At 45.1% G+C, this 26720-nt stretch overlaps 1 protein-coding gene across 3 annotated transcripts; it reads right to left on the bottom strand.

Moving 5' to 3' along the window:
- Window positions 1–1382: 1382 nt before the first annotated feature.
- On the bottom strand, window positions 1383–26556 carry cgna (cingulin a). 3 transcript variants are annotated; one of them, XM_031787447.1, is made up of 21 exons: window positions 26353–26556; window positions 17465–18431; window positions 17252–17340; window positions 17085–17154; window positions 11285–11380; window positions 10572–10693; window positions 10221–10332; window positions 9910–10122; window positions 9022–9170; window positions 8003–8123; window positions 7705–7917; window positions 7368–7589; window positions 7024–7272; window positions 6690–6860; window positions 5788–6039; window positions 5500–5583; window positions 5298–5416; window positions 4910–5018; window positions 4639–4802; window positions 3376–3526; window positions 1383–3291 (listed from the first exon to the last, which is right to left on the bottom strand). In XM_031787447.1, the coding sequence occupies exons 2-20, from the start codon at window positions 18428–18430 to the stop codon at window positions 3388–3390; spliced, it is 3660 nt and encodes a 1219-aa protein (XP_031643307.1). In that variant the 5' UTR covers window position 18431; window positions 26353–26556; the 3' UTR covers window positions 1383–3291; window positions 3376–3387. The 3 variants fall into 3 exon arrangements, with proteins under 3 accessions (XP_031643307.1, XP_031643306.1, XP_031643308.1); XM_031787446.1 differs by having other exon boundaries at window positions 1383–3526; XM_031787448.1 differs by having other exon boundaries at window positions 1383–3526; window positions 17252–17316.
- Between the last annotated feature and the right edge of the window lie 164 nt (window positions 26557–26720).

Genomic DNA, 26720 nt, shown 5'->3' with positions numbered 1-26720 from the left:
ATTAAGTACCAGGTTTGCCAGTTCATGCTGTGAGGTGTTACCCACTCTTCCTTCAAGGCACCTGCAAGTTCCCAGACATTTCTGGGGGGAATGGCCCTGGCCCTAGCCCTCACCTTCCGATCCAACAGGACCCAGATGTGCTCAATGGGATTGAGATCCGGGCTCTTCGCTGGCCATGGCAGAACACTGACATTCCTGTCTTGCAGGAAATCACTCACAGAACGAGCAGTGTGGCTGGTGGCATTGTCATGCTGGAGGGTCATGTCAGGATGAGCCTGCAGGAAGGGTACTACATGAGGATGTCTTCCCTGTAACACACAGCATTGAGATTGCCTGCAATGATCACAAGCTCAGTCCGATGATGCTCTGACACACTGCCCCAGACCATGACGGACCCTCTACCTCCAAATTGATCCCGCTCAGGAGTACAGGCCTCAGTGCTATGCTCATTCCTTCGACGATAAATGTGAATCCGACCATCACCCCTGATGAGACAAAACTGCAATTCGTCAGTGAAGAGCACTTTTTGCCAGTCCTGTCTGGTCCAGCGACGGTGGGTTTGAACCCATATGCAATGTTGTTGCCGGTGATGTCTGGTGAGGACCTGCCTTACAAAAGGCCTACAAGCCCTCAGTCCAGCCTCTCTCAGCCTATTGAGGACAGTCTGAGCACTGATGGAGTGATTGTGCATTCCTTTGTATAACTCGGGGAGCTGCTGTTGCCATCCTGTACCTGTCCCGCAAGTGTGATGTTCGGATGTACAGATCCTGTACAGATGTTGTTACACGTCGTCTGCCACTGTGAGGACGATCAGCTGTCTGTCCTGTCTCACCGTAGCGCTGTCTTAAATGTCTCACAGTACAGACATCGCAATTTATTGCCCTGGTCACATCTGCAGTCCTCATGCCTCCTTGCAGCATGCCTAAGGCATGTTCACGCAGATGAGCAGGGACTCTGGGCATCTTTCTTTTGTTGTTTTTCAGAGTCAGTAGAAAGGCCTCTTTAGTGTCCTAAGTTTTCATAACTGTGACCTTAATTGCCTACCGTCTGAAAGCTGTCTTAAGACCGTTCCACAGGTGCATGTTCATTAATTGTTTATGGTTCATTGAATAAGCATGGGAAACAGTGTTTAAACCCTTTACAATGAAGATCTGTGAAGTTATTTGGATTTTTACGAATGATCTCTGAAAGACAGGGTCCTGAAAAAGGGCCGTTTCTTTTTTTGCTGAGTTTATTACTACGCCCATTTGCATTCCAGCTGAAGAGGACTCTCCTTCCAAAGAAAATAGCACAGAGAAACAGAGTCCATTCCATTGAAGGCTGACAGTGGTGGGTTATTGGGTGTCGTTTCAACTTGTGCCAGAAAGATAATGAAACACATATTGGACTTCGATTGCTATGCAATATTTAATTCAATAGAAAACAGATTGGTATTGTGAAGTACAAATTCACAGCGTAAAATGACTAATCAGTAATCATGTACCACCTTCTGTACTCAGTTACAAAGCCATACAGTATGGTAGTCTAGTGCTTCATATATACTAAACAGTAAGTACTGTATGTGTAGGGTATAAGACACACTAGAGCACCATATTCTATACAAAATATTTCAAGCCAACTGAACAGTTGGAAGACATATGAACATTGCAGCAATATCACTTACAGTGGTAACTACTGTATCACTGAATGAAAATACAAGCTCTCAGATCTCCCCCAAAACCAATTAAATAGAAACAAATCAATTAGAAAAATCTATCCAGAGTACACTTTTAAGGCATAGTGATTAAGATCTTCACAAGCTTCTCTGAGTATTAATTGTAAGGACTGCATAGAAGTTGTGCACAGATGCTACAAATACAATGTGTAAAGTGTGTGTGTGAAGAAATGGCGAGAGAGGATTGGTATCAGAGCAAACTCCATACATGCATCTGTAGTGGCAGGCAGTCAAGTAGTAGAACATACAGCAGAATAGGAATCAAACTGTCAGATATGGTTTCTAAAACAATGATATCACATTCAGCAGAATATTGTTGATTTCATGAATTAGAAAAACTATCTACATTTGTTCATCATTCTCATATCTGGCAGCATTTGGTCCAACCGTGTTTTAAAAAGTACACTTGCATATCAGATCTCCATGAAGGACTGGATGGAATAGTGTTTGCTGTGCATCAGGTCCGTGTGACAGGGCACCAGTAGGATCAGATGAAACACTGTTCACCCTGTGAAAGCAGACATTAACCAGCTACAGTGTTAAATAGTCACAGTACATGTTGGTGTGGTTGCTTCTATCACTATTCAGTCAGTGTAATCATGTGACCAAACTCCTTTTCACTAAGAGTAATAGAGTATTGAAATGAACCATAATAAGGACCGTATTAAACAGTACCACAGCGTAATTCTGTGTATTAAAGAGCACCATACTAATTACAGTATCATAGCATACCATAGAGTACCACAGAGTAATGATGAAATTGAAGAGTGCAACAGTGTATTGCCGTTTAGTCCTGTAAGTCAGTCCGTCCTGTAAGTGATTGTAAGTGCTTTAGACAGTGAGTCATCCTGCCTGTTCTTCTCAGAATGTGTTAGTGTTCTGTTACTGTATTCATGTTTATTGTCTTGTATTCTTCCTGGAATCTTCCTCTTCAGTACCACTAGGAGTCTACTGTCCAGCGTAGTGAGTCATCCTCTCCTTCTCCCTGAACCCGTGATCCCTCCCTCTCTCTACCTGAACCTGTGATCCCTCTCTCCTTCTCCCTGAACCCGTGATCCCTCTCTCTCTCTACCTGAACCTGTGATCCCTCTCTCTCTCTACCTGAACCTGTGATCCCTCTCTCTCTCTACCTGAACCTGTGATCCCTCTCTCTCTCTACCTGAACCTGTGATCCCTCTCTCTCTCTCTACCTGAACCTGTGATCCCTCTCTCTCTCTCTACCTGAACCCGTGATCCCTCTCTCTCTCTACCTGAACCCGTGATCCCTCTCTCTCTCTACCTGAACCTGTGATCCCTCTCTCCCTCCTTTATACAGTGTTTTTATAGCAGGTCTATAGACCTGTCCCAGTGTACTGTACCTGTGTGTACAGTAGATGACTATATGTAGTGCTTAGAATAACTCTCCCTCTACTACCCTCCCTCCAACCCTGTAGTGCTTAAAATACTCCCTTTAATCCACCTCCCTCCTTCCCTCCTCCCTTTCTCTATAGTGCTCAGAATAGCCCTTGTTCTCATCCTCTTCCTACCACTACACTACCCCTCCCTCTAGCAGGAGCTGGTGTGAAGGTTGCCACTACCCCTCCCTCCCTCTAGCAGGAGCTGGTGTGAAGGTTGCCACTACCCCTCCCTCTAGCAGGAGCTGGTGTGAAGGTTGCCACTACCCCTCCCTCCCTCTAGCAGGAGCTGGTGTGAAGGTTGCTCCCAGTGAGGATGGACGTGATGCTGGAGGGGTTGTACAGGCCTTCATCATCTTCGTCAGAGCTCAGAGCCGACGAGTCCAGGGCCTGACGCTGCGCCTGCTGCACCTTCCTCCTGAAACACACCACCATCAGCTTCAGAAATGTTATCTTCATCATCTATTGTTCACTATAACAGAGGCCGTAGGTGGGTCTCAGCAAACGTGTGGGAGTAGACAGTTGACTTCTACAGTAGACAGTGTAGTTCCCTGTAGTATCTGTCAGGGAGAGAGCCCTCTGCTGGTCAGATATGGGAACTGACTGGTGTGACATACAGTACATACAGGGATGACTGCTCTGTCTGCTAGATCTGTCTCTGCATCCCCCTTCACAGCTGACCTGCACATACGTACGTGTGTGTTCCCACAGCACTGTTGAGTGGGGTTTAATGAGACACCTTTACACAGCTGGGTGAGTGTGACTGTTGAAGAAGTGTGTTTGTGTGTGTTTGAATCCGACTGCTTTATTCTGTAATGATGTGTGTCTGATAGCAGCATCTCTGTTGAGGGATCAGAGAGGAGCTCAGTGATCCATAGAATGATACACAACACACACACATACACACCGCACGCTAGTTTGGCTGTGGGGAGTGAACAGGCTGCCAGTAAATGTCAGCTCACTGAACTCATTACCAATGACAAGAGGAACAGAAAGAGGTCTGGAGGAGAACAGAGAGGTCTGGAGGGAGTGGAGGAGAACAGAGGAAAAGAAAGAGGTCTGGAGGGAGTGGAGGAGAACAGAGAGGTCTGGAGGGAGTGGAGGAGAACAGAAAGAGGTCTGGAGGGAGTGGAGGAGAACAGAGGAAAAGAAAGAGGTCTGGAGGGAATGGAAGAGAACAGAGGAAAAGAAAGAGGTCTGGAGGGAGTGGAGGAGAACAGAGGAAAAGAAAGAGGTCTGGAGGGAATGGAAGAGAACAGAGGAAAAGAAAGAGGTCTGGAGGGAGTGGAGGAGAACAGAGGAAAAGAAAGAGGTCTGGAGGGAATGGAAGAGAACAGAGGAAAAGAAAGAGGTCTGGAGGGAATGGAAGAGAACAGAGGAAAAGAAAGAGGTCTGGAGGGAATGGAAGAGAACAGAGAGAATTGGGCTGGTTCAGAAGAAGAGCCACATCTAGGAGAAAGGAGATACTTAGTAATATAACATGTGAAACAGGTAGAGTGTCAGACTTGGAAACACAACACACAGACTTACTTGAGCTCAGTCTCTAGCGCGGTGACTCTGCCCTGTAAGGCCTCCTTTAGTTCCATCTGTTCCTCCATCTCTCTCTGGGCCTTCCTCCTCAATCCCTCCATCCTCTCTACCTCGGTCTCCCCCTCATCCACCTGTCTCTTCAGAGCCTTCACACGCAGAGACAGCTACAACACAGAGGAATCAGTCAGGGTGAGAGTGTGGGTGAGAGTGTGTGTGTGTGTGTGTGTGTGTGTGTGTGTGTGTGTGTGTGTGTGTGTGTGTGCGCGCGTACCTGGTCTCTCTGTTCTGTGTGTTGGTGTCTCTCTTCCTCCAGGGTAAAGTTGAGCTCCTTCAGTTTCTTCTCCAGGCGACGCTGAGACGACAACATGGAGTTCTTCTCCCTAAGACACACACACACACACACACACGTTTAGCACAAACATGAATAAGGTGATTCTGGATACCGATGTGTGACCAGTTCATAATATCATAAGCTTTACTTGTCATCAATAATGTGAATGTCAATTTAAGGTACACTTCTCTAACTAACAGTGAACTACCATACCAAACACAAAATCAGCTTTGGTTACAAAATATCATATTCTAGACTATGTGGTACATTGTGGCATCTGTAGTTCCTGGGGTGTGGTGCATTGTGGGACATGTAGTGTGCAGTGTACCTATCCTCGCTGTGGAGGCGTTCCTCCAACTCGTGAACTTTACTCTCCAGCTGAGCCACTCCTACAGAGGAGCGAGACTGACCCTCCATATCAGATACTCTGGTCTTCAACTCCTTCAACTGGAGAGAGAAAGAGATTTAAGCATAATCAATCATCACTCAGACCTTAAGATCATTTCAGTGGAGACACAGACTTAACGTACATGTCTTTCTAGGGCATTCTTGTCCAGCTCCAGGTCCTGTCTGGAGGATCTCTCCTGCATCAGCTCTGAACGCAGCTGCTCCATCTGCACACAGACAGACAGAGGAGCGCCAGACAGAGGAGCGCCAGACAGAGGAGCGCCAGACAGAGGAGCGCCAGGGGAGAAAGAGGGTGAGGGGAGAGTTAACAAATACATTATTTGTTAGTTTGGTCCTGGTTCTTTCAACTCTTAACCAACAGACTGGTGAAAGCTGCTAGACACACATTTATAGTGTGTTTGTGTGTGTACCTGGTCTCTGGTCCTGGTGACTCTGTCAGTGAGTAGCTCCACAGATCCCTTCTCCTCCTCCAGCTCCAGCTCCAGTCGTTTCATCTTGTCCTCCGTGCTGCGGAGCTCCCTGCTCTTGTCTGTGAGGCTGCTCCTGCTGTTCTCCAGTTCAGCCTCTAGGTGGTGCAGGCGGTTGGTGAGCAGCTCCTTGTCCAGCTGAACATTGTCTCTCTCCTCAACCACAGAGAGCAGCTCCTTCTTCTGACGGGACGCCTGGCGCACGACACACACACATTCTGGATCAGCGTTAAAGACAAAACACCTTCACCGCTCAAACTCATCTCTGGACCTCAAAGCCAGTTCCACTGTGTTTTGTCATTGTTCCCCTCTAATCAGGGACTGATTTAGACCTCGGACACCAGGTGGGTACAATTCATTAGCAGGTACAAGAGAAAAGCAGCAGGCTCCGGCAGGGTGAGAGTTGACTACCCCTGACCAATACCATCACCTCCTGAAGACCCTTTCCTCCTCCGTCTCCTCCCTCTTTCCCTCCTCCTCCTCCTCCTCTCTCACCCAGTCCCTTCCTCCCTCAATCCATCTCTCTCTCTCTCACCTCCTGAAGACCCTTTCCTCCTCCGTCTCCTCCCTCTTTTCCTCCTCCTCTCTCAACCCGTCCCTTCCTCCCTCCATCCATCCATCTCTCTCACCTCCTGAAGACCCTTTCCTCCTCCGTCTCCTCCCTCTTTCCCTCCTCCTCCTCCTCTCACCCCGTCCCTTCCTCCCTCCATCCATCTCTCTCACCTCCTGAAGACCCTTTCCTCCTCCGTCTCCTCTCTCTTTTCCTCCTCCTCTCTCTCACCCCGTCCCTTCCTCCCTCCATCTCTCTCTCACCTCCTGAAGACCCTTTCCTCCTCCTCTCTCACCTCCTCCTCCAGCATCTTGTGGGAAGTCTGGCTCCTCTCCAGTTCTACCAGTGTGTCATTGCCCTGCCTCTGGGCCTCCTGTGTCTCCCTGCGAGATCTCTCTCTCTGTTCCTCCAGCTGGGCCCTGAGAACCTGCACCTCCTCACCAGACGACTGGGACAGAGACTCAAACTACATGGACAGAGAAAGAGGCAGAGTGAGAGTAGGGAGAGAGCGAGGAGTAAGAGGACAGAGAGAGAGATATTTTTATTTGCACAGTGTAGATTTGTAAATACAGCACTTCAATGCTGTACACAGAGCATCAGAAAAACCCATGTAGACACATACTCCTCACCTCCTTATTGAGTTTGTCTAGGGACCGCTCCTGCTGTCTCCTCTGTTCCTCCAGCTGTGTGTTGGTCTGTGTGAGCTGGTCCCTCTCCTTCTCCCTGTCCTCCAGACGCAGACTGAGCTGCCGGTGGTCCTGGCCCAGCCGAGAGGTTTCTCTCCTGGCCTCGTCAAGATCCTGCCTCAACCCCCTCAACTCCGCCTGGAGGGACAGCTCTGCCTCCGAACTCTCTGATGCACTGGAAGCCAGCTGAGACTGGGGGGACACACACAAATACATACTGTGAAACAACACACCCACTAACAAAGAGCTGTGAGAAAGAGGTAGTGTAATGTGTGTGTATGTCTCACCTCCAGGCGTGAGAGTTTCTCTCGGAGGCGTGTGTTAGCTGCCTCCTGCTCCTGCTGTGAGTCTCTGAGAGCGTTTAGTTCTGTCTGGGTTCTGGCCAGCCGCTCTGTGTTTGACTTCAGCTCCTGCTCAGTGCTGGAGAGTTTCTCTCCCAGTTGGTCTCTCTCCACACGAGCATCAGTCAACTCTGACTGCAGGCCAGACACAACCGATGGGTCAGGGAGCTATGGAGAGAAACAAAAGAGGTGAGTGGTTGAGAGAAGGATGGAGATTATGAATATAAGGGAGGAAAAGTGGCCATCTTTCCCAGTCACATAGCTGGTACTACACAACACACACCTGTTTGGTTCTCTCCTGGGCCTTGGCCAGATCCTCTTTGGCTCGATTTGATTGGCCCCTCAGCCTGTCCATCTCATACTTGAGCTCCGCCTCCTGCTCCTGGTTGGCCTTCTTCAGGGAGATTACCTCCATAACCTTTTTATCGAGCTCCGCCCTTTTCTTCTCTGCCTCTGATTGGGCCTGCTGCAGATCGGCACGCAAACTCTGCAGCTCCTGACATGACAATGGAGAACAGTGTCAGTGTGTACCTGGTTGAGTGTGTGTGTTTGTCAGAATCAGTGTGTGTGTGTGTGTGTACCTGGTTGAGTGTATGTGTATGACTGGGGTCTGGTATCTGCTGTTTCATGGTGTTGACCCTCTCCTGTACTTCATTCAGTTCTTCCTCAAGCTCCTCTTTCTCCAGACGAGCCTGCAGCATCCTGCAACACACACATTTGAACCAATACAAGATCCATTTCAAAATCTAGAAATCAAGTCACAGATCAGCACTGACCAGACATCATTTAGTTTGATCACAGAAGCTACAGTTCAATCTCCAATGCTGATATCAGTCCCTCAAAGTAGATCAAACATTTAGTTGTTAAAATGAGGTCATTCTACAGTATCACAATGTCTTCAGTCAGTCAGTCAAATAGAGAAACACAGAAGCTGGTTTAACTGGAATGTCAGCTACACGGCCATAAACCCTGGCTATTAACCGCAGCTATTAAAACCCTCTAGAGTCTAAGCCGGGGGATTCTAAAATATGGAATTGTTTTAAGATGGTAATACCACAGCTACTAACATGCATGCAGCCCATGCAAAAAAACATCTCTAGCTTAAACCGAGACATTTTTGATGGGATTTTTTTAATATGTTAATTACATTTCCACAGGGGCGCGGAAATTGGGTTAGCAATGGCTACTAGCAACAGCTACTAGCAACGGCTATAACCTATATACAGCATAGACAGCACATATATAGGCTCCCTCACAGTGGCTCAGGGGTGATGGATGGGTCTCTAGCCAATAAGACACAATGAGGAGGAGACATTAACGGTACAGAATGAGAGAACTGAGAGGACAGAGGATAGAAATGGGACATGTGGATGGTTACATAGATCTATACATGGATGGTTGAAAAACAGGAAGAGATGTGCAAGACTTTGTAAGTGAAGTGTGTGTGTACGTGTACCAGTCAAACTTCCTTTGTTACTGTTATTTATTACTTATCTATTTTACTTAACTCCTATTTTTCTCAAAACTGCATTGTTGGTTAAGGGCTTGTAAGTAAGCATTTCACAGTATGGTTGTATTCTCTGTAGGTGCCTGTACTCACTCCTGTTTGGTGGTCCGTAGTTCATCTCTAGTATTGTGGAACTGCGCCATCCAGTGGCCACTCTCGTCCCTGCAGTCTTCCAGCTGCTGCTGTAGAGTACGCACCGACGCATTCACACGCAACCGCTCTGACTCGATACCCGCCTGAGACTGGGGAGAGAGAAGAGAGAGTGGATATGGGAGAGAGGTAGGGGGAGAGAATAGAGAGAGTGGATATGAGAGAGTGGAGAGAGAGAGGTAGGGGGGAGAGAAGAGAGGGAGGGTGGATATGAGAGTGTGGAGAGATGTAGGGGGGAGAGAAGAGAGGGAGGGTGGATATGAGAGAGTGTAGGGAGAGAGGTAGGGGGGAGAGAAGAGAGGGAGGGTGGATATGAGAGTGTGGAGAGAGGTAGGGGGGAGAGAAGAGAAAGGGAGGATGGATATGAGAGTGGTAGGGGGGAGAGAAGAGAGGGAGGGTGGATATGAGAGAGTGTGGGGAGAGAGAGGGAGGGTGGATATGAGAGTGTGGGGAGAGGGGTAGGGGAAGAGAAGAGAGAGGGAGGATGGATATGAGAGAGAGAGAGAGAGAGAGTGGGGAGAGGGAGGATGATATGAGAGAGAAAGTGGGGAGAGAGGGAGTAAGACGTGTCATTAAGAATGTGAGATCAGCTGATTTACTGCTTGTGGCTTTGTCTGTGCAGTCAAACGTAACGGTGTAATCACTTGTTGTTCCTGCTATAATGCCCCGGTGTGAAGCAAGTCCAGTGGGTCTCAATCACTTCACGCTCTGCTGCTCCCTCAGTGCACGCGTGTGGGTAGGAAAGAGCTCTCAAGTAAGAATTTGACTACCGTTTTCCACCGGTTGTATCCTGTGGCCGTGGTGAATAAAAATTGAAACGTGGGTGTGTACCTGTGAGACCTGCTCCACGGTACTCCTCAGTCTCTCCATGTCAGTGCTGTACTGTTCTCGAAGTGTCTCCATGTCTTTGTCGTGCGTGGCCACCTCGTCCTTCAGAGCTCCCTTCAGGGCCGTCAGCTCCCTCTCTCTCTGTCTCAGAGAATCCTCCAGCTTCTGCTTCAACATGGACACCTCCAACAGAGACGCTTGACATGTCACCAGGTCCTGTAGACACACAATACACACAACACATTCTACAGGACAGTTACAAAGAGTGCACAACAAAGATCTTGTGTCTCAAGACCACCCAAATGTTGTGTTACCGTCTTGTTGCCGTTCTCTGTCCTCAGCTCCTCCTGTAGCTCGCCCAGTCGGTCCTCCAGCTCTCTGACTCTGGACTCAGCACTCTCTCTCTCCATACGCAACTGACTCAGCCTGACAGAGACCGTGATTTATTCATTTAACCTTTATTTCTACAGGTCATTCTCATTGAGGTAAAATCTATTTTACAAGAGAGATCTGATGCTCTTTATCTCAACACTAACAAAGAACCTTTCAATAAGCCATCATTATAACCAGTTCTGATCCAACAGCCTGGAGTCACTTTCAACCTGCCTGGTTCCTCTCAAGGTTTCCTTCTACCCAGGTCATTTGTCCTGCTCACTGTTACTCACTCAGAGTGTGTCTGGTGTAGTTCAGTCTTCTTCCTGTCCACAGTCTCCTGGAGCTGCATGTTCTCATCCAGACATGAATCCAGCTCTGCCTTTAACACAGGGTCAGAGCTGCCCAAAGAGCCCTATGCACACACACAGTCCTGTACTGTAGGCTACATGACCACCACAACATCAGACAACGACAGACAGTGGGGAGGTGACAGAGTGGTAGTATTTAATTACACCATTAGAAATATTTTGAAGAACAGGCATGATTCTCTATTTAAACATGCTGTGCGTTTATGTCTGTGTGTTCTTCAGAATAGTGTCAGACAGCCTTGCGTGTTTCCTCAGTAGAATTCACATACATGATTAAGTGATTATAGGGTGTTAGAGTTAAATACCAGTCCAACTCCCTTAAGCCAACACATAATGACTCATTATCAGATAGAATACTGTGTGTGTGTCCACCTCTAACCCAACAGGTTTAAACTGGTTTAAAATCGTCGGTGGTCCATTTACAGGGCTTTTAGGGCATTCGGATTAGACTGCCACTAAAAACATCAGCTCCTCTCAGAAAACGCACACACGGTGGGCTCAGCTGGTGTGTGTACTGTTGAAACAGCTCACCGTGAGAGTCTCCTAGGTGCCAAACAAACACCATCGCTCTACTCTTTCCATCACGTCCCAAATGATCACTCCTTCCTCTTTTTCTCCTACTCTCCTCCACTCACCCTCCTCTCCTCCTGTAGAGAGGTCTGTAGCTCCATCATCTTCCTCTCCAGATCCCTCTTTTCTCTCTTCCACTCCTCACCAGAACTCTCACTGGACTGAGAGGGGGAGAGTGACTTTAGTGGATACCCCATAGAATGACAGCTAGCACCACCAATGACAAACTGAAATAGCGATGTATATTAGAGTGCTGCAGCGATGTATATTAGAGTGCTGCAGAGATGTATATTAGAGTGCTGCAGAGATGTATATTAGAGTGCTGCAGAGATGTATATTAGAGTGCTGCAGCGATGTTTATTAGAGTGCTGCAGCGATGTTTATTAGAGTGCTGCAGAGATGTATATTAGAGTGCTGCAGAGATGTATATTAGAGTGCTGCAGAGATGTATATTAGAGTGCTGCAGAGATGTATATTAGAGTGCTGCAGAGATGTATATTAGAGTGCTGCAGAGATGTATATTAGAGTGCTGCAGAGATGTATATTAGAGTGCTGCAGAGATGTATATTAGAGTGCTGCAGAGATGTATATTAGAGTGCTGCAGAGATGTATATTAGAGTGCTGCAGAGATGTATATTAGAGTGCTGCAGCGATGTTTATTAGAGTGCTGCAGCGATGTTTATTAGAGTGCTGCAGCGATGTATATTAGAGTGCTGCAGAGATGTAAATTAGAGTGCTGCAGCTATGTTTATTAGAGTGCTGCAGAGATGTATATTAGAGTGCTGCAGAGATGTATATTAGAGTGCTGCAGAGATGTATATTAGAGTGCTGCAGAGATGTATATTAGAGTGCTGCAGAGATGTATATTAGAGTGCTGCAGCGATGTATATTAGAGTGCTGCAGCGATGTTTATTAGTGCTGCAGCGATGTATAATAGAGTGCTGCAGAGATGTATATTAGAGTGCTGCAGAGATGTATATTAGAGTGCTGCAGAGATGTATATTAGAGTGCTGCAGAGATGTATATTAGAGTGCTGCAGAGATGTATATTAGAGTGCTGCAGAGATGTATATTAGAGTGCTGCAGAGATGTATATTAGAGTGCTGCAGAGATGTATATTAGAGTGCTGCAGAGATGTATATTAGAGTGCTGCAGAGATGTATATTAGAGTGCTGCAGAGATGTATATTAGAGTGCTGCAGAGATGTATATTAGAGTGCTGCAGAGATGTATATTAGAGTGCTGCAGAGATGTATATTAGAGTGCTGCAGAGATGTATATTAGAGTGCTGCAGAGATGTATATTAGAGTGCTGCAGAGATGTATATTAGAGTGCTGCAGCGATGTATATTAGAGTGCTGCAGCGATGTTTATTAGTGCTGCAGCGATGTATAATAGAGTGCTGCAGAGATGTATATTAGAGTGCTGCAGAGATGTATATTAGAGTGCTGCAGAGATGTATATTAGAGTGCTGCAGAGATGTATATTAGAGTGCTGCAGAGATGTATATTAGAGTGCTGCAGAGATGTATAGAGTGCTGCAGAGATGTATATTAGAGTGCTGCAGAGATGTATATTAGAGTGCTGCAGAGATGTATATTAGAGTGCTGCAGAGATGTATATTAGAGTGCTGCAGAGATGTATATTAGAGTGCTGCAGAGATGTATATTAGAGTGCTGCAGCGATGTTTATTAGAGTGCTGCAGCGATGTTTATTAGAGTGCTGCAGAGATGTATATTAGAGTGCTGCAGAGATGTATATTAGAGTGCTGCAGAGATGTATATTAGAGTGCTGCAGAGATGTATATTAGAGTGCTGCAGAGATGTATATTAGAGTGCTGCAGAGATGTATATTAGAGTGCTGCAGAGATGTATATTAGAGTGCTGCAGAGATGTATATTAGAGTGCTGCAGCGATGTATATTAGAGTGCTGCAGAGATGTATATTAGAGTGCTGCAGAGATGTATATTAGAGTGCTGCAGCGATGTATATTAGAGTGGACACACCTACTCATTCAAGGGTTTTTCTTTATTTTTTACTATTTTCTACATTTGTAGAATAATATACAGAGATATCAAGAGTATGCAAAGCTGTCAAAGGCAAAAGGGTGGCTACTTTGAAGAATCTCAAATATATTTTGATTTAACACTTTTTGATTACTACATGATTCCATCTGTTATTTCATAGTTTATGTCTTCACTGTTATTCTACAATGTATAAAATAGTAAAAATAAAGAACAACCTTGGAATGAGTAGGTGTGTCCAACATTTTGACTGGTACTGTATATTAGAATACTACCAAGGTGTATAGAGATGTGTATTAGAGTACTACTGAGGTGTATAGAGATGTACAGAGAGCTCCAAAAGTATTGGGACAGTAACATTGTTTTATTTTTTGCTCTGTACTTTGGATTTGAAATGATACAATGACTCCGAGGTTAAAGTGCAGACTGTCAGCTTTGATTAGAGGGTATTTTCATCCATATCAGGCGAATCGTTTCGAAATTACAGCACTCTTTGTAGATAGCCCATTTTAGAGGACCAGAAGTATTGGGACAAAATCACATGTGTATTAAAAAGGTAGTAAAACGTTTAGTATTTGGTCCCATATTCCTAGAAAACAATGATTACATCAAGCTTGTTGGACGCATTTGCTGTTTGTTTTGGTAGCGTTTGATCATTTTTTTGCCCAATAGAAATTAATGGTAAATAATGTGTCATTTTGGAGTTAGTTTTATTGTTAATAAGAATAGAATATATGTTTCTAAACACTTCTACATTAATAATGTGTATACTGCCATGATTATGGATAATCCTGAATAATGATGAGTGAGAACGGAAGAGGCATAAATATATCTTACTCCGCAAAAAATGCTAACCTCCCTTGTTATTGTAATGGTAAGAGGTTAGCATGTCTTGGGGGTATGATATAAAATTCTAACCTCCTTTGTTATTGTAATGGTAAGAGGTTAGCAGGGGGGGTATGATATGTGCGTCTAACTTTCTCACTCATCATTATGGGGCGGCATGTAGCCTAGTGGTTAGAGTGTTGGACTTGTAACCGAAAGGTTGCAAGAACAAATCCCTGAGCTGACAAGATAAAAATCTGTCGTTCTGCCCCTGAACAGGCAGTTAACCCACTGTTCCTAGGCCGTCATTGAAAATAAGAATTTGTTCTTAATTGACTTTTCTAGTTAAATAAAAAATTATGAAATATTCATTCAGGACTATGCATCCACATGAACATATTCTATTCCTATCTGAACATCCAAAACAACCAAAAAGTGTGACACTGTCCCAATACTTTTGGAGCTCACTATAAGAGTACCTTGAGGTGTAATAGAGAGGTATACTAAGAGTACTACTAAGGTGTATAGTGCATTCGGAAAGTATTCAGACCCCTCGACTTTTTCAACATTTTGTTACGTTACAGCTGTATTCTGACATGAATTAAATTGTTGTTGTCCATCAATCTACACACAATACCCCATAATGACAAAGCAAAAACAGGCTTAGACATTTTTGCAAATGTATTAAAAATAAAAACTGAAATATCACGTTGACATAAGTATTCAGACCATCTACGCAGTACTTTGTTGAAGCACCTTTGGCAGCAATTACAGCCTCTTCTTCTTGGGTATGTCCCCGAAAGAGGCTTTGTGCCTTTTGGTTGCCTGTCATGGTAATCTGTTCTTAACTGACTTGCCTAGTTAAATAAAGGTTTAAATAATAAAATACAAGCTGGGCATACCTGTATTTGGAGTTTCTCACATTTTTCTCTGCAGATCCTCTCAAGCTCTGTCAGGTTGGATGGGGAGTGTCGCTGCACAACTATTTTAAGGTCTCTCCAGAGACCAGGCTCTGGCTGGGCCACTCAAGGACATTCAGAGACTTGTCCCAAAGCCACTCTGTGCAGTCTTGGCTGTGTGCTTAGGGTCGTTGTCCTATTGGAAGGTGAACTTTTGCCCCAGTCTGAGGTAGAGGTTGACTGATTAATTGGGGCCGATTTCAAGTTCATAACAATCGGAAATCTGTATTTTTGGGCGCCATTTTTTTTTTATACCTTTATTTAACTAGACAAGTCAGTTAAGAACACATTCTTATTTTCAATGACGGCCTAGGAACAGTGGGTTAACTGCCTCGTTCAGGGGCAGAACAGATTTTCACCTTGTCAGCTCGGGGGTCCCAATCTTGCAACCTTACAGTTAACTAGTCCCAACGTAATAACGACCTGCCTCTCTCTCGTTGCACTCCACAAGGAGACTGCCTGTTACGCGAATGCAGTAAGCCAAGGTAAGTTGCTCCCATTAAACTTTTCTTATAAAAAACAAATCATAATCACTAGTTAACTACACATGGTTGATGATATTACTAGATATTATCTAGCGTGTCCTGCGTTGCATATAATCTGACTGAGCATACAAGCATACAAGTATCTAAGTATCTGACTGAGCGGTGGTAGGCAGAAGCAGGTGCGTAAACATTCATTCAAACAGCACTTTTGTGCGTTTTGCCAGCAGCTCTTCGTTGTGTGTCAAGCATTGCGCTGTTTTGACTTCAAGCCTATCAACTCCTGAGATGAGGCTGGTGTAACCGAAGTGAAATGGCTAGCTAGTTAGCGCGCTAATAGCGTTTCAAACGTCACTCGCTCTGAGACTTGCAGTAGTTGTTTCCCTTGCTCTGCATGGGTAACACTGCTTCGAGGGTGGCTGTTGTCGTTGTGTTCCTGGTTCGAGCCCAGGGAGGAGCGAGGAGAGGGACGGAAGCTATACTGTTACACTGGCAATACTAAAGTGCCTATAAGAACATCCAATAGTCAAAGGTTAATGAAATACAAATGGTATAGAGAGAAATAGTCCTATAATTCCTATAATAACTACAACCTAAAACTTCTTACCTAGGAATATTGAAGACTCATGTTAAAATGAACCACCAGCTTTCATATGTTCTCACGTTCTGAGTAAGGAACTTAAAGGTTAGCCATCTTACACATATTGCACTTTTACTTTCTTATTTAAACCAAATTGAACATGTTTCATTTCTTACTTGAAGCTAAATTGATTTTATTGATGTATTATATTAAGTTAAAATAAGTGTTAATTCAGTATTGTTGTAATTGTCATTATTACAACAAAAAAAATTAAAAAATGTTTGGTCCTCCAATAATCGGTATAGGCGTTGAAAAATCATAATCGGTCGACCTCTAGTCTGAGGTCATGAGCGCTCTGGAGCAGGTTTTCATCAAATATCTCTGTACTTTGCTCCGTTCATCTTTCCCTCAATCCGGACTAGTCTCCCAGTCACTGCCGCTGAAAAACATCCCCACAGAATGATGCTGCCACCACCACGCTTCACTGTAGGGATGGTGCCAGGTTTCCTCAAGACGTGAAGCTTGGCATTCAAGCCAAACAGGTTAATCTTGCTTTCATCAGACCAAAGAATCTTGTTTCTCATGTTCTGAGAGTCTTTAGGTGCCTTTTGGCAAACTCCAAGCAGGCCGTCGAGGAGTAGCTTCCGTCTGGCCACTCGACGCGATCCTGTCTTGGAGCTCTACGAACAATTCCTTTGACCTAACAGCTTGGTTTTTGCTCTGACATGCACTGTCAGCTGTGGGACCTAATATAGACAGGTGTGTGCCTTTCCAAATCATGTCCAATCAATTTAATTTACCACAGGTGGCCTCAAATCAAAGGGAAAGGATCTGTATACTTATGTAAAAACAAAAATTCTAACAACCTGTTTTTCTTTGTAATTATGGGGTAGTGTGTGTAAATTGCTGAGGAAAATGTTTTATTTAATCCATTTTAGAATAAGGCTGTAACATAACAAAAACGTGGAATACTTTCCGAAGGCACTGTATATTAAAGTACCTTGAGTCCCTGGATCTTCTGGAAGATCACCCTGACTTTGTGTCTGATGACTGAGTCCCTCTCACTGGTCCTGTGGGGTGAACAACAGGTCAAACACACATGGTCAGAAGGATGTCGATAACTGGCCTGAATTAATGTTGAATGACACCGTAAGATAAATGCTGTACCCTTCTCTGAGGACACTGTAGATGGTCTGCATGACCTGCTCCTCCTCACTGGTGACCTCTGAACTCTGAAGCAGAAGGTCAGGGGTCACCTTTAGACAGAGCTCAGTGTTAGTATGTTGTTAGTATGTTTTTAAACTTTACTGGAGGTATTGATAATGTACTAGCTAAGTATACTAGTTAGTAACCGCTCTCCCCTCCCGTCCAGTCTCTTACCAGCGAGTCTGTCCGATTGGCTGACGGCGTCTCCACAGCGACAAACCTCCCCGGCGGAGCCCGCTGATTGACTGGGTGGGGCGTTGCCTTGCTAACGGAGCCTTGGCCCCGCCCCAGGCTGCTGTGAGTGGAGGAGGGAGGGGAGGAGTAGGGGTTGGGGGTGAGAGAGGGTGAAGGGGAGGAGTAGGGGTTGGGGGCGAGGGAAGAGGAGATGGTGTCTCTAGGGTCCTCTGCTACAGGAGAGCGCCCCCTCTGTTGTTCTCTGGTACTGCTGCTGCCGTCAAACCTGCTGATCAGTCTGTTGACGGGGGTCTGGGGGTGGGGCTGTGCTGGGTAAGGAAGGCTCTGGGGGTTGGGGTGTGCCATGGTCAGGGGGGGCTGATCTGTTTGGGAAGGATGGAGGTCAGGGGCATACTGACTCCCCCCTCCCCTCCCCAGTGACCCATTGAGCCCGGACTGATACGACCCACACATTATATTCCTCCCCATACCCCCCTCCCTCACCCCTCTATACGTTCTCTCTTCCGCGACCCCAATCCCTCCATCCAGGTTCCCATAGCTACCAGACCTCCCATCCCCTGGTGGTCTCCCAAATCCTCCTCCCCCCTCACTCTCCAGTAATGAACCATGTGACTGTGCCCTGCGTAACTCCCCTCCCTGCCCTCCTCCCCCCTCTCCCTCTCCCCCTCCCTCCTCTCGGTCTCTCCTGCGGGGCAGACTGCCGTAACCTGGGGGGTAGTGGGTACGGAGCTGCACCCCATACGAATCTCCCTTTGGGCCCCCGTCCTTCATAACCACATAGGGTTGTCCAGCGATGCCCTGGACCCTGACAGCCACCCCGTACTTAGAGGTGGAGGGGGGCTTGGATCTCAGCTGGGTCGAGGGGAGCCTCCCTCCTGAGTCGTTGATGAAGCGGATCTGAACCCCGTAGTCCACGGGGCTCTTCCGACCTGACGGAGTACTCATACTGGGGAGGGAGAGAGCGAGAGGGGACGGGGCGGAGGAGGAGAGACAGGGAAAGGGGAGAGAAAGTGGAGAGGGGGAAAGACAATATTAATACAGCTATTTTTAATACAGTTTATTGTTTACTCCATGTGTGACTGTGTTGTTGTCTGTTCACACCGCTATGCTTTATCTTGGCCAGGTTGCAGTTGTAAATGAGAACTTGTTCTCAACTAGCCTACCTGGTTAAATAAAGGTTAAATAAATAAATACAATTCCAAGTGTTATACTTTAAAGAAGTGAATGTGACAGCAGTAATTTATTGTTTTCTTTCCCTGGAAAGTACGTCAACTGAATATCTGACTGGTATGAATGTCATGCAGACACACAGAAAGAGGGTGGACTGTGTGTGTTTCTATTGGGTTTGCGAGTTACAAAGGTGTGTGAGAGAATGAGTCTCAGTGGAGTTGCATTAGAATGGACTTTGTTCATAGTGACCTTCATTATTCATTAACCTGGAAACACACACACCCTACCTCCCACTCTCTGGCTCGCTCTCTTGACTTCCAGTTGGTTTAGTTTTTCCTCTTCTTTAGAAATCCCTGCCTAGGCCAGGCCAGCCCTGCCCAACCAGCACAGCAAAGTGCTGACTCCTTCCTCAATCTAGGATCTTTATTAGATCAATCAACTGTAATCACACATGATCCATAGCCAGCCCTTGTGAAGGATCCTCCCTCTGTTTCCCTCAGTAAGTCAACTCAGTCTCCCTCCCTCTACATGTCCCTTTGTCACTCGTCTTCATCTGATGTTTTTAACTGTGGACGTCTGACTGTATCATGTCCATGTGTTGAAATGTCTCAGGAGTTCCCGCCTCCCACTCTATGGTGACCTGTGCCACTTCAGCTCATCACTAGGTCATTACACTGCATGCCTCATTAACATGGTCAGCTGTCATCACTAGGTCATTACACTACATGCCTCATTAACATGGTCAGCTGTCATCACTAGGTCATTACACCGCAAGTCTCATTAGCATGTCTCCTTTGCACTTATAACCAACCAACTACAACACCAGGCACAAACCCAGTTACCACCCTTCTCTCATTCTCTCCCTCTTTCACACACACAGACACTCATTCTCCAGCTGCCTCCCTCACTGACACACAAAAACAGAGAGTACAGAGTTTTTCCTCTCTTATCAGTGTGTGTCATGGTGGTGGATAACATGGTGGATAACACCAATGTCAAGCTCTTGTTCCTGTGGATAGGAAGCCCTGCCCCCACACATGCCTGCACTCCTCATACACACTCTGGAATGAACTGTGTACAAGCAGGCCCACACGCTCACAGGTGATCAGTGGTGTTGTAAAGAGCGTCAGTGAAGACCTTGGTGCAGTTTATACATGGTGTCCAGTATAAATCAAAGCCCTCGCTATCAGGACGAGAGAGGAGACAAACACCCATCCCCTAGTCAGATTAACCTCAACCTCTTAGTAATTTTGTCATACTCATATAACATCTGTCTGTACTGTAATGATGATATGAGCATCCCCACCCCCAAACTACTTCCTATGGCTATGCTCATATCATTACAGTACAGACAGATACATGAGTATGACAAAATGACTAAGAGGTTAATGTCAATATGTCAATCTGACTAGGGGATGGGTGTGTTAGGCTTGGCAGAATTATCGTATAATGTTGTAACTGACAATTAAAAGGACAATCTTGAACTAAAATAATCACTATAATAAATACAATTTTAGTAGAAAGGGGATTCAACTTTATATTCAAGAAGATAGAAAAACGTATATTGCGTAAACTATTTTTAAATGAAGTGGGAAAGATTCTAATTATTTTACAAACAGAAAGGCACAGTCGGAAGGAGCAGGTTCATTTGTCTCATTCATTTTGGAGACAGGGGTGTCACCAAGCTGTGCGGTATTCATTAGGTATGTCCTAAATAGAGGGCGTCCGATTAATCGGAATGGCCAATTAATTAGGGCCGATTTCATGTTTTCATAACAATTGGTAATCAGCATTTTTGGACACCGATCATGGCCGATTACATTGCACTCCACGAGGAGACTGGGTGGCAGTCTGACTACCTGTTATGCGAGTGCAGCAAGGAGCCAAATTAAGGTGCTAGCTAGCATTAAACCTATCTTAACAGAATCACTAGTTAACTACACATGGTTGATGATATTACTAGTTTATCTAGCTTGTCCTGCGTTGCATATAATCGATGCGGTGCCTGTTAATTTATCATTGAATCACAGCCTACTTTGCCAAACAGGTGATTTAACAAGCGCATTCGTGAAAAAAGAATCGTCGTTGCTCCAATGTGTACCTAACCATAAACATCGACGCCTTTCTTAAAATCAATACACAAGTATATATTTTTAAACCTGCATATTTTGTTAATATTGCCTGCTAAAAAATGTTTTTAACTAGAGAAATTGTGTCACTTCTCTTGCGTTCTGTGCAATGGAGTCAGGGTATATGCAGCAGTTTGGGCCGCCTGGCTCGTTGCAAACTGTAAAGACTATTTCTTCCTAACAAAGAAGTCCCAACTCATTTTTACAGATTTTTATTTATTTTTAATTTGACCTTTATTTTACTAGGCAAGCCAGTTAAGAACAAATTCTTATTTTCAATGACGGCCTAGGAACAGTGGGTTAACTGCCTGTTCAGGGGCAGAACGACAGATTTGTACCTTGTCAGCTCGGGGATTCGAACTTGCAACCTTTCGGTTACTAGTCCAATGCTCTAACCACAAGGCTACCCTGCATTATAAGCTCAAAACATTTTGCAACAAAAATTACAATAGCCGTGCCCATTTGCATGACAATTAATCATAACCCAAAATGCCTTTGTCATTACAACTCCAGTGTGTGTACAGTTCAGCTCGTCACTTAGCACATCCCTCGCCCTAAGACAGACATCCAAAGCATGCCATTGAAAAAGCCCACCGTCACTGTACATTACTGCAGACGACCATAACACGCGCACACAGTCACACACACGCACCTCCTAATGGCGAAGTAGTGGTGAAGAGGTCCCAAAGCCAACTACAAGTCAGGTGTTTCAGACAGAAGACAACAGAAAGCCTAGGATATTTATTTCAGATATACAGTGGGGCAAAAAAGTATTTAGTCAGCCACCAATTGTGCAAGTTCTGCCACTTAAAAAGATGAGGCCTGTAATTTATCATCATATGTACACTTCAACTATGGCAGACAAAAGGAGAATCCAGAAAATCACATTGTAGGATTTTTAATGAATTTATTTGCAAATTATGGTGGAAAATAAGTATTTGGTCACCTACAAACAAGCAAGATTTCTGGCTCTCACAGACCTGTAACTTCTTCTATAAGAGGCTCCTCTGTCCTCCACTCGTTACCTGTATTAATGGCACCTGTTTGAACTTGTTATCAGTATAAAAGACACCTGTCCACAACCTCAAACAGTGACACTCCAAACTCCACTATGGCCAAGACCAAAGAGCTGTCAAAGGACACCAGAAACAAAATTGTAGACCTGCACCAGGCTGGGAAGATTGAATCTGCAATAGGTAAGCAGCTTGGTTTGAAGAAATCAACTGTGGGAACAATTATTAGGAAATGGAAGACATACAAGACCACTGATAATCTCCCTCAATCTGGGGCTCCACGCAAGATCTCACCCCGTGGGGTCAAAATGATAACAAGAACGGTGAGCAAAAATCCCAGAACCACACGGGGGGACCTAGTGAATGACCTGCAGAGAGCTGGGACCAAAGTAACAAAGCCTACCATCAGTAACACACTACGCCGCCAGGGACTCAAATCCTGCAGTGCCAGACGTGTCCCCCTGCTTAAGCCAGTACATGTCCAGGCCCATCTGAAGTTTGCTAGAGAGCATTTGGATGATCCAGAAGAAGATTGGGAGAATGTCATATGGTCAGATGAAACCAAAATATAACGTTTTGGTAAAAACTCAACTCGTCGTGTTTGGAGGACAAAGAATGCTGAGTTGCATCCAAAGAACACCATACCTACTGTGAAGCATGGGGGTGGAAACATCATGCTTTGGGGCTGTTTTTCTGCAAAGGGACCAGGACAACTGATCCGTGTAAAGGAAAGAATGAATGGGGCCATGTATCGTGAGATTTTGAGTGACAACCTCCTTCCATCAGCAAGGGCATTGAAGATGAAACGTGGCTGGGTCTTTCAGCATGACAATGATCCCAAACACACCGCCCGGGCAACGAAGGAGTGGCTTCGTAAGAAGAATTTCAAGGTCCTGGAGTGGCCTAGCCAGTCTCCAGATCTCAACCCCAGAGAAAATCTTTGGAGGGAGTTGAAAGTCCGTGTTGCCCAGCAACAGCCCCAAAACATCACTGCTCTAGAGGAGATCTGCATGGAGGAATGGGCCAAAATACCAGCAACAGTGTGTGAAAACCTTGTGAAGACCTACAGAAAACATTTGACCTCCGTCATTGCCAACAAAGGGTATATAACAAAGTATTGAGATAAACTTTTGTTATTGACCAAGTACTTATTTTCCACCATAATTTGCAAATAAATTCATAAAAAATCCTACAATGTGATTTTCTGGATTTTTTTTCTAATTTTGTCTGTCATAGTTGAAGTGTACCTATGATGAAAATTACAGGCCTCTCATCTTTTTAAGTGGGAGAACTTGCACAATTGGTGGCTGACTAAATACTTTTTTGCCCCACTGTTGGTCAACAGATACTAAGGATCTTCAACATTAACCCTTCTTTCTGCATGCAGAGGCTAATCATCCATAATCAGTTGTAGAAGGCTGAGTTTAAAGCAGTGTTTCTCAATCCCTGGTCCCTGGGAGTATGTTGCTGACCTCCTGACATTGATTTATTCCATTCTACAGTTTAATCTAGGCAATTGGCTATTAAGGAGGGAGGAGCATTGCTTGCCTGTCCCTGGTACTGAAACATATTGGGAAACACTGCTAGCTTGTGCGTGTGTGAGACAGAGGCTCAGTCTCAGCAGGGAGAACTGACAGTGAATAGGACCAAACAAAATAGGAACACAGGAGTGGACCCCAGTCATTTCCCTCTCCCTTTCTCTCTCCCCATCTTTCTGTGTCAGTGTGTCAAGCCACTTCCAACAGGCCAGTTCAGCTGCTAAGCAGTGAAAGGGGACAGTGGAGAGGAGATGGTAAGGGGAGACAGTCAGGGGACAGAGGGTGAGCCCATCCTATTGTCCAAACGATGTGGAGCAGAAAATGAGGGCAGAAACGCTGGGAACGCAACACTCTTCTCCCCCTGGCCCTCTCCAGCTCTCCCTCAGTCTGTCTGTCTGCCTCACTTATATCACTGTCCTGCACCTGACCCTCCCTCCATCTCTTTAACTTGTCCATCGCTCTAACCTGTCTCTAACCTCCCTTCTTCCTTCCATCCCTCCCTAACGTCTCTCTATCCTTCGATCTATCTTCCTAACCTCTATCCCTCTAACCTGTCTCTAACCTCTCGCTATAACCTCCCTTCTTCCCTCCCTCCCATCCTAACCTCTCTCTATCCTTTGATCCATCTTCCTAACCTCTATCCCTCTATCCCTCCCTCATCCATCTTCCTAACCTCTAGCTCTCCAGACTTCCCTCCATCCCGCTAACCTCTCTCTATCCCGCCATCTCTCTCTCTAACCCTCCCCTGGGTTCTAAATCTCTGTCTCTCTCTCTCTGGAGAGAAGCACATGAGGCAGCTGACCGGACCTGCAACAGAGATTGACTGTGGATACTTGTCTGAGGTTAAGACCAACAGGCTTCTGTTTAGCCAGTGCTTCACACTATGTACTTTAGAGAGAATAGGTAAAGGACGGTGCCCTGCAGCCTAACAACAGACTAACTACAGTGTGACCAGGTGAAGGTGTCCTCACTCAGACTCTATAGTCCTCAGATTACGGACTCCCTTAAGGCGTCAGCATGCTTCAGTTCAGCTGGCGCCTAGCTGAGACCTTTGCTTGACAAACAAGGGGGGTAAAAAACAGTAATAGTACTGTTTGTCCATTTTGAGATGTCGTAGCCAGTATACACTTCTTCAAAATAGTCTGAATGAATAACTCAAGTAATGTCATTAAATTTTGACGTTTTTGCAGAGGAGATCTTAGAGGAAATAAAAAATAAAATCTACATCTAAGATGTTTAGTGCAGTTGTCATTCATCTCTTGTTGAATGACAACAAAAACTGTTGAAGAATCCCTACTGTTGACCAATCCCCGACGAAGCGGCGTAGACTTCGGCTAGCCTCAAGAGAAAATGTGCCCGAACAGCTAAAACAAATAAAAGTTTTAAAAAATATATATATTTTTTTATTAAGTCAAAATGTTGTCGTAATATATGCATAAAGTCTTCCAAACCGTTTCAGCTGGGATGTATGCAGGCGCCTTTAGTGTCTCCTAACCCACCGGCTCTGCTCTCAAATTTAATTATCCCGCACTGAATTGAATTAAGGCCACCTCCATCTCTGGGGAGGGATGGGAGAATTAGGAGAGAAAGAGTGTGGAAAGAGACCACTGCAGTATGGAGTCATGGCTGTGGCTGTCTTTGATTCATTAAATAGTGAGAGTAGAGAGCATAAAGTCAGTATGCTAGAAATCTTTGTTCCTACTTAGCCTCCTCTAAGCTTCATCATGATACTGGACTGTATTCTACAACCAAGGCCTTGTCCCTGCATATAGGCCAGTGCTTCAGTGAAAGCACCTGAAAGAGGATGGCCTTACATGTGTGTGACTGTCTCCTTCTGTGGTGACACAAATAGATTACATATCATGACTGATGTTGGGCCCTATAAAATCTGGTTTATTTTTTTGCCTGATTTCTCCGTTTTGTTTTTCTAGGTTTCCGTTTTTCGCAGTTTATTCAGGTTCACTCAAAATCACACTTTAATAGAAAAGCAAAAAACATTGTTCAAATATTGTTGAATTCCATTTTAGTGTCTAGATTCTGTGTTCCATCCACAACACAGATTTTATAGGGCCCTACTGATGACTGTCAGTCTTTTTATTTTTTTTACCTTTATTTAACTAGGCAAGTCAGTTAAGAACAAATTCTTATTTTCAATGACGGCCTAGGAACAGTGGGTTTAACTGCCTGTTCAGGGGCAGAACGACAGATTAGTAAGTACCTTGTCAGCTCGGGGATTTGAACTTGCAACCTTTCGGTTACTAGTCCAACTCTCTAACCACTAGGCTACCCTCATGAGTGGCTGATGGCTGAAATACCAAAGACTTTCCACATTAATGCTGCTGTCATTAGAAATGTAGAAATGTAAATAACACACCAACTTGGGTCCCCCAAGACAGTCCTTCAGTTAAGACCGTTTCCTTGGTGATTGGCAATTCATCCCATTCTTGACTTAAACCAGACCCCTTTCCACTTGGGTCTCTTTTGAACAGAGTTCACTGGCTACATTGAATTCCTCAGTGTATGCGTCATAGTATCATCTAGCGTTAGCGAAACTTGGGAGAAGAGAGGCAGTGAGCAAAGTTGTTGAAGATGAGCTCCGAGAAAGCGTCAAATAACTGACATGTAAAAAGAGAATGTGTGACATTGACAGATGGGTACACTGACTGTACACATGGTTTTAAATGAGAATACCACTACGGGAGAGATCTAGACGAGGCAATGCAAAGATACACCTGCTCCGTGGCCTTCGAATTCTGAGTGACGTTACCCAGCACCGTTTCGCCATCATTAAAAGTAAACTTCGGGTAAGACACCAACAAGAGAGCAAGTTACCAAAGATGGAGCGGACAAATGTATTAGCTAGCTATGTGTCTGTATTGCGCAAGCCAACCAGCTAGAGCTAGCAAGCTAACCCCAAGCTACTGTCATAACTAGCTAGTTAATTTAGCTGTCTGGGTTAGTTCGCTAGCTAGCTAGCTTGCTAACTAGAGCGAACTAAACAACATCCAGAAACATACCTGCTATTTGGTCAAAGTAGTACAATTTATCAATTTATTTCCGACGTTCGAGTCCTCTTCTGTTGTTTTACTTGGTGTTAATACAGATAATGTTTAAATCTGACAGAAAATACTTCTGAAAGAGCAGAGCATATCCATAATTCGAGACAGACAGATAAATTCGTTAAATGCAGCTCCAACCTGTTACCTTTGTGACCGATGCCAGACGAGCCGCCTAGCCCTGCTAGAGGGAATACAGGTATTGGTTGAGCACATAGCAGTAGGCGGTGCTCTAGACAGCGCCCGCTTCGAATATTGGTGAGTCTGTCTGTCAATCTGTGATAAATTGACTCAGGAGAGAGGTCTTTCAGTGGTCTACATAAATAGAA

Source organism: Oncorhynchus kisutch, linkage group LG13 (genome assembly GCF_002021735.2).
Source record: "Oncorhynchus kisutch isolate 150728-3 linkage group LG13, Okis_V2, whole genome shotgun sequence".
In the NCBI taxonomy this organism is placed as follows: Eukaryota; Metazoa; Chordata; class Actinopteri; order Salmoniformes; family Salmonidae; genus Oncorhynchus; species Oncorhynchus kisutch.
This window is presented reverse-complemented; position numbering and strand designations above follow the sequence as displayed.